Genomic DNA, 8,112 nt, shown 5'->3' with positions numbered 1-8,112 from the left:
CTAATGTAGACAGACAAGGTAACATCCATATCCCTTATTACGGTCTATTCACATCAATGCGATTTATCGCTGTTCGTGCACGTTCATGTGGCGGCTGTGAAGGGGCAGTGTGTATGAGAACATATCGCAGACAAGGTGAACAAGAACATCATTACCAACCGAAGTCGGCGTTCCAGGAACCTCAGAGCGCATGCGCTGGGAAAGACACGGTCGGCTGATAAGCTGCAGGAAGTCGTGAGTAACACGCAACATTGTTGAATACAAATGTGAACACTAACGGCCATATATTATAATCTACAAATTTGGATTATTCTAACCATCTGAAAAGGAGATTGTGACTAACAGCACAATCTTAACACATGAACGTGCACTAACAGCGATAAATCGCATTGATGTGAATAGACCATAATAAGAGATATGGATGTTACCTTGTCTGTCTACATTAGAGGACTGAACTATTTTAAAGTAAATCACCAAACCTTGAACCACACGCCCAAACACAAGTGAAAGGACCAGTTCTATTAACTTATTGTGAATATATTTTAATTGGGGATTTTATTTATTGGTATATTTGTGTGATTTAGGGTCCATTCACACGTCCGTTGTTTCTTTCCTGATCTGTTCAGTTTTTTGCTGAACAGATCTGGACCCATTCATTTTCAATGGGTCCTGAAAAAAATCAGACATTGAGCTGTCCGTTTTTTTCCAGGACCCATTGAAAATGAATGGGTCCAGATCTGGTCCAGATCTGTTCAGCAAAAAACGGAACAGATCAGGAAATAAAAAACGGACGTGTGAATGGACCCTAAATGTTTCTAATTTATATGTATGAGTAAAAATACTTGCAGAATATTGTGAGCCAGCCATTTTGTAGACATTTGGTAATTTTTGGGAACTGGGGGTGGCCAGTAGGCCAGGCTCCAATTAGACGGTGAGCATCCTCAATTGATATATATTTTTTACATGTTATAAGTTTATAAAACACATACTGCTTATGGATTCTTATAAACAACAATCTATAGGGCCAAGCGTATCAAACTTGACCAATTACTCCCAAAATGAAATTGCAATATGTACTGATCCCCTAGGGGACAAAAAGGTAAAACTTAACATTTATTTGATAATATAAAATAGTGAGGCGCTAACAGGATATTCTCTAGGACAAACAAACAAAAGACAAATACACTGAATGGTAACAATGGCAAATATCATATAAAAGTAACGTTCTCACCCATCAGAAGCTGTAGAAGTGGATGGTAGAGTCACTTTCAATGATGCAGGCTTCCATGCATCCGGTGGGCTGTGTTACCATACAGAAATTATGCCAACGTGTAGACCTCAGCGTAGATAGGAATAGGTCGCAGAGTCCCTAAATCACCCTACCTATCTATATGAGGTACTTGCCCCGCAAGGGGCGTCCCCGTCCGGGTACCTTTCCCTAATCCCGGGCGATATCCCTGGTACACCCTATTAAAAGGTAAGCTCCCGACGTGTCACGTTTCATTCAGTATGAACTCATCAGGGGAGATGTACATGAATAGAGGCAAGCAAAAGATGAAGCTTGCATTTAAAAAAAAAAGGGGTAGAAACAAGCAAAATTTGGCAGTCTTTGGAGGTGGTGTGAAAAACTCCAAAAAGGAGGAGGGGGGGGCCCAAAGTGACTCTACCATCCACTTCTACAGCTTCTGATGGGTGAGAACGTTCTTTTTATATGATATTTGCCATTGTTACCAGTGTTTGTTTGTCCTAGAGGTTATCCTGTTAGAGCCTCACTATTTTATATTATTATCTTATGGATTCTTATAAATGACTTTCTCATGGTGGGCAAAGCAGGAAATTAAATACGGTAGATCTATTAGGCTGGTGTCATTTTTTGGCAGTGTGTATTACAATTTTCTGTGACTTTATCTTTGCTGGTGTTTTTAGGCAAAAAAAAAAGCCAGATCCAGCTATTGCATGGAAGGTGTTTGTAGTTGCATTCCCCCCCCCCCCCCCCCCCCCCCCCAATCAGGTGAGTTTTTAGGGTCAGTTAAAAAAAAAAAATCCCCTCCTTGCCTGGTGTTTTTGTCCCATAGACCGACATTTTTTTTCTTGCTGCCCCCCCCCCAAAAAATGCATGTTAGTGTTTTCTAATAGCTTTTGTCTTTTTACCAATGCTTTTTGCTCCATACAGTTCTGAGGATGTGACACTATAGGGCAGTAAAAAATGCTAGGCATTCAAAAGCAGTATTAAAGGGGTTGTTTCATCACAGACAATGGGGGCATATCACAAGGATATGGCCCCAATGTCTTATAGGTGCGGGTCCCACCGGTGGGACTCCAATATCGTGAACAGAGCCTCGCAAAGTGATGGCTGGAGGACCGGCCACCACCAAGCCCATTGGGCTCGACGGAAAATAAATGGAAGGAGGCTGCGCATGAGCCCTCCACCACTTTCAGGGCTCAGTTCTTGATATAGGTGCAGGTCCCAGTGGTAGGACCCACACCTATAAGACAATGGGGGCATATCCTAGCGATATGCCCCAATTGTCTGTGATGAGACAACCCCTTTAAAAGGGGTATTCCGGTTTTTACAAGCTATGCCCTATCCACAGGGTTAGGGGATAACTATTAGATCGGTGGAGGTCCTACCACTGGGACCGCTTGCTTTAGAGTACAGTGCTCAGCTATTTCCTGAACTCCCATAGAAATGAATGGAGCGGCAGCTCCATTCTTTTCAGGGGGTACAAGGTCCCGTTCTCATGATTGGTGGGGGTCCATGCGGAAGGACCCCCATCAATCTAATAGTTAACCCCTATCCTGTGGATAGGGGATAACTTTGTAACTATATGGGCAAAAACATCAAAATGTCCGATCCCCATTTTTTTGCAGACCCATTAGATTCTATGGGGCTACAAAAAAAAAAATGCGGACAGCACATGGATGTCATCTATGTGCTGTCCGCAGCCATTCAGCAAATTATAGAACATGTCCTATCCCTGTCTGTTTTGTGGGAAAGAATAGGCACTCCTATAATAGTGGCCGAGGAAAGTACGGGATGTGCACGGTCGGTATCCATATTTTTTGGATCTGTGGACCGCAAAATACATGCATGAGACCTTAGGGTGGTTTCACAAGTCTTTAAAAAAATTTATAAAAATTCTGCGGCTAGTTGTTGCATGCTGGCCAACAGGAAATTATAAAATGCCCTACAAACATTGCTTTCAAGACAGTTTAGACTTATTTGTAGGGAAAAAAAGAAAAGTCTGAAAAATGTGTCATATGCTTATAATTACAATCATTTATACAAAGTGGCAAAAGTACAAAAACAATAAATCACTGTGTGTAAATACAAGAAAATACACACAATACTTTACCTTCAAGATTGATGTTTATTGATCAGTTTGGCTTTCATATTGCACAACAGAAACCAGAAAACCTCATTTTATTTCCACCTCTGTGTGAATTTAACTCCATAAATCCAAAATAAACACTGACAACCAACTTGAGTGTCCAGGCAACATGTATGGTAGATCACTGTGGATGACGAACTGTATGGGGGCAATGTCGGAATGGCATGTGGGACTGTGTTTTCAGAAATAAATCTTCCAGGATGGGGGCCTGGCTACACATCCCCCACCTCTCCTCACTCCCTTTAATAGCATCTCATTTAGATGTAAATAGCAACTTACTGAAAGATTCCGGTTAGTATGGAGCAGGGGCTGGCACAAGATCTCAAGCAAGATGCCCCTTTGATGCATCACTGCAGGCCTTCTCTTGCCTCCTAGAGGGGAGGTGTGGGGGCCATAGGGAGGGGGGGGGGGAGGAGGAGTAGTGAGGGGGGTGGGGGGGTGCGTCTCTTGTGTGGATTCGGATTTGTGCCTGACACACATGGGTCAAGTCTGCATTAACCCTTGTCTTGCAAATTTGCATGAAAATCAAACAGCTTCTGTCTAGTTAAATAAAAAAAGAAAGAAAAACAGTAGCAGGGAATTTCACAATATTAAATTAACCCATTCCCTACCGTCACCCATCCCTGAGACCCAGCCAGCGATCCGCATTCGTGACCACTCCACCAGCTTGCAATCTGACCGCCGTCTATTTGTTTTAAAAACTTCATTTTCAATTTCTTCCCATTGTAAGGAGACTTGAAGTCCTTTGTGTGAAGGTCTGTTTTCTCCTGCATACAATAATCAGATTAGGGAGCTGACCCCAGTGCACTCACAGAGGTATACAACTGGGGCTGCCTCAGTTAACCCTGTGAGTGCAAACAATTCACAAGGTCTAAATAGGCTCTTACTGTAGCTATCTGCCGAAGGTTGAAACACCACAAGTCCAAGCATGCCCTGCCAGGCTTCAACAGAGCGCACTGGATCTTCAACTACAAGCGGTCAACAACATGCTGCATACCTCTTCGGTGGAGTCACATAGAGGGTTAACAAAAGTTTGGCATAGGGTCAGCAGCTGGATGATAACCCCTCCATGCCTTCCTGCAAGAACTAAATGTACCACTGGTTACTACAATCGGATGGCATAATATATACCACTGGTAATGATATGTAGCTATACGATTCCATACAGATCTGACTTACCAAAGCAAAAGGTAAAAAAGGTTATTTTCTCCCTTCAACTTTCCCCACCCCCCTCCACCTCTCTATTTCCATAATCTCTCACCTCTTCACTTTCCATCAGGCTATAACCCTCCTGCTTCATTTGTCTACCTCCATCTTTCCTGCGCTATCTCCCTACCACATGGCCTGTTTTCTCAAGCCCCCCAGGGAACTTCTATCCAGTAGACAAAGATTACTTTGGCATGTTTATACTAGACTTTTTTTTCTTCTTTTTTTTAAACTAATATTCTGAAATTTTAGGCTACCGCCACACACTGCAGATTCTCGTGCAGAAAAACCGTGGTGTAATAAAGTACCAGCCAAGTGAATGAGATTAGATAAATCTCATCTACACTTTGCTTTTTTTTTTTCTGTGCGGAAATTGTACCTGCCGTGCGGAATGTGAAATCTGCAGCGTTATAGCTGGGTTAGATCTGTAGCAAAACCGCAAGTAAGGCTACCCTCACACTTGCGGTAGCCTTTTCCGGCAAGTTGTTCCGGCGGGGGAAAAGCCTGCCGGATCCATGCTACCGGTAGTCCACCGTGCCGCCGGAAGTCCGCTCCAGCCCCATTCACTATAATGGGGGGGGGGGGGGCGAGCTGGAGGTCCGAACGTGCGGAGAGGCGGCCGGACTAAAATCGCAGCATGCTGCAGTTTTTGTCAGGCCGCCTCTTGGCATGTTTGCCGTGCTGCTGCTGGACCTCCCTCATTATAGTGAATGGGGCCGGAGCAGACTTCTGGCAGCACGGTGGACTAGCGGTAGCACTAGTGTTGAGCGAACTTGTGTTTTAAGTTCGGCGTCTAAAGTTAGGGTTATCGAAGAATCGCATTATGGATTCTAAATTCCGTTATGGTCAGTGGTAGCGTAATCCATAATGTGATTTTTCAATAACCCGAACTTTAGACGCCGAACTTAAAACACAAGCTCGCTAAACACTAGGTAGCGCGGATCAGGCAGGCTGTCCCCCGCCGGAACAGGCTACCGCAAGTGTGAAAGTAGCCTAACATGTCGTTTTTTTTGGTGCGGAAAGGCACAGAAATCCAGTCTAAAAACTGCACAGATTTTCTGATTTGAAAACTTGCACCCATGTGCAGGTAACTAACCCTATAAAAATTCCTTTTGGTTTTGCAACAGGGTTATTAAAAAAATAATAATCCAAACCAAAAAAAGAATTCAAATGAAAACACAGGTCAAAAGAAAACCAATAGTCAATAAACATACATTACATCAAATAAAAAGTTACAAAAATATTTTGCTCTCCAAAATATTTCTCCTAGGCAATAGCACCACAGCTGATATTCAAGATGTGTTAAGAAAAAAAACAAACAAAAAAAAAGCAATGCTTCTCCCCTCCACAGGTTATTAAAATAAATACATATAGTTTGGTTGTGTGCTATGGTGGAGGAAAGCAAAGTCAGTGCAGAAGAAGCAACAGCACCTACTCCAGTCAAAACTCAAATATATCCAGGTAATGGCACGTTGTACTCATTCCAGGCCTTCTCTAAGAATGAAGAACCATGCCGATGGGCACAAGTGCCAGGACATGATGACCCAAGGAAAATGTACATGGTTTGAATTATATTGCGTTCACTTCCCAGTCACAGATGGTCCTTGGGAAAGGTCCTAAATTTCAGACTAGGAGGTAAAGGGATGGCATTTCCTCCTGGGTTCCAGCCCCAGACAGGGTGAGTTCTAGGCACAGCTTTCTGGTCCTGTGTATTTAAAGAATAAGCCGGACACAGGTCCCCATCCTCTCCCACCACTAGAGAGGGGGGTGCTGGAAAATTCCCCAAAAAGCTAAATGGGGGTCTAACAGGTGCGTGAAGGTTTGAGGCAGATCTTCTTCCAATGGCATTTCTGTCCAGTTTCTTCCTCTTCTTCTTTAGTAGCCCCTTTCCTTTAGGCCTGCCTGGCCTCTTGGCTCCAGGGGACTTGCTACACTTACGGGTAATGGCAGGGTGCAAGTCTCTCAAGTCTGTTCTAAAGCCCCTGGCATAACACCACAATTTGGATTGCCGGACCAGCCTATCAAACTGTTGTACCCTGGGCTCTGGTTCTGCAGATTGAGGAACCTCATCATGATCTTCCTCCTCTGGAGGTAGAGATGCCTCCTCTTCATTGTCCTCTGCTATTTTAGGAGACTGTCCACACTCCTGGGTCACACACATTTTATCCTCAGAAGGTTCTTTAGCCTTGGATGCCTGAGGAGGCGTTGGACTACTAACCTGCAGAGCAGTTTGTGTGTCCTTTACCGGTTGTTTCAAATCTCTGCAGTCACGACTCCGCGTTATGATTTGACGACTTATCTTATTGATCTCTACCGACCGATAAACATCACCGCTGCTGTCAGATTCTGTGTCCGAGAAACTTGTCTGGTCAATAGTAGAGTCCGAGGGGCTGGAGTAGCCCACTGAGGTAGCTGGGCTATGTAGGGCACTTGGAAATATATCCACAAGCTCAGGTGGGAAGGCGGCTCTCATCCTGGAGGGCACACACTCCTTTTGAGGGGTTTGAGGTGCGTCTCCCTCAACTTGCATCCATTCTTTAGGAATGACTGTATTTGGCCCCCATGATGAGGAGCAAAGGACATGGAGGTCCTCCCTGGATATAAGACAACACTGCACGGCTCGACTTGGGACAGATCTAAGGGCTTTTAGGGCACGGAGCTCTCGTAGGTCACAACGCCGGCTCTGAATATGCAGTCTCTCCATACGCCGACAGACACGCCCCCGAGGAACTCCTCTCAGTGGGCCACTTAGCACCTCGGCAAGGGCAAAAAGCTGCCGGCCTCCAACATGTAGGTAGCCCATCCGCGTGCCCGCTATTTCCTGGTATCCTGCCCGGGGCTCCATCAGGGTCCATGTGGCTTTAAGAACTCTTGGTGAAGAAAAGCTGGGCCCCTTCAACAAATACAAAATGTCCCATCACTTTCCCTCCACATGCTGCTGTTCTCCTTTTCGTAGCCCAGTCCAAGCCTCCTGAGATGAGCCGGTCAGCAGTCCATACATAGGGTCTCTGCATGCAGCCTGGGGGGCAGGTGGAGTAAGGGCTGCAGGAATCCTCACCTTCCACATGCAAACTCCATCTCTGCAATCACAGGTGCAGACAGCCAGTTCCGTTCTCCGTGTGAGACCGCACACAATAGTAGGTGGACAGCGAGCGCCGAGAGCTCAGGCAGTCAGTGCCGGGAGCTGGACGCTCAGTCAGCCCCGGTCTCCGGTCCCGCAGCCCCAGGGTGCACAGGGTCGGTGTAGCGTGTGCACGGCGTTGTGTAGCCTGCTGCGCTTTCTCAGTCCTACCCACCACACTCTGGACGAGCAGCCTGCCAATCGGCGAGCTACATGCTCTCTTCTCATTGGCTGATTCCAGTCGTGACGTCACATCTTCAAAAAAAAAAAGTGTCCCTCCCCTTCCCTCCCCTTTACCAATACCTCACAAAGAGACCGTGCATCCTAATGGTAAATGTATGGCTCCTGCGGTTACCAGTGGCCGCTGGGCTCTCCGGAGTCCCCTCAGCCCAA

The 8,112-nt window shown here is 45.6% G+C and overlaps 1 protein-coding gene across 1 annotated transcript; it reads right to left on the bottom strand.

The window, feature by feature from the left end:
• Positions 1 to 5,977: 5,977 nt before the first annotated feature.
• Positions 5,978 to 7,798, bottom strand: LOC121005696 (elongin BC and polycomb repressive complex 2 associated protein). Its single transcript, XM_040438469.1, has one exon. It carries the CDS (start codon positions 7,441 to 7,443, stop codon positions 6,190 to 6,192), a length of 1,254 nt encoding a protein of 417 aa, XP_040294403.1. The 5' UTR covers positions 7,444 to 7,798; the 3' UTR covers positions 5,978 to 6,189.
• Positions 7,799 to 8,112: the final 314 nt, after the last annotated feature.

Source organism: Bufo bufo, chromosome 6, assembly GCF_905171765.1.
Source record: "Bufo bufo chromosome 6, aBufBuf1.1, whole genome shotgun sequence".
In the NCBI taxonomy this organism is placed as follows: domain Eukaryota; kingdom Metazoa; phylum Chordata; class Amphibia; order Anura; family Bufonidae; genus Bufo; species Bufo bufo.
The sequence above is the reverse complement of the archived record's forward strand: the minus strand, read 5'-3'. Positions and strand labels throughout refer to the sequence as shown.

Bases quoted from the DNA above. Each gene is read 5' to 3' on its own strand.
- LOC121005696 (XM_040438469.1), bottom strand. From the start codon at position 7,443: ATGGAGCCCCGGGCAGGATACCAGGAAATAGCGGGCACGCGGATGGGC.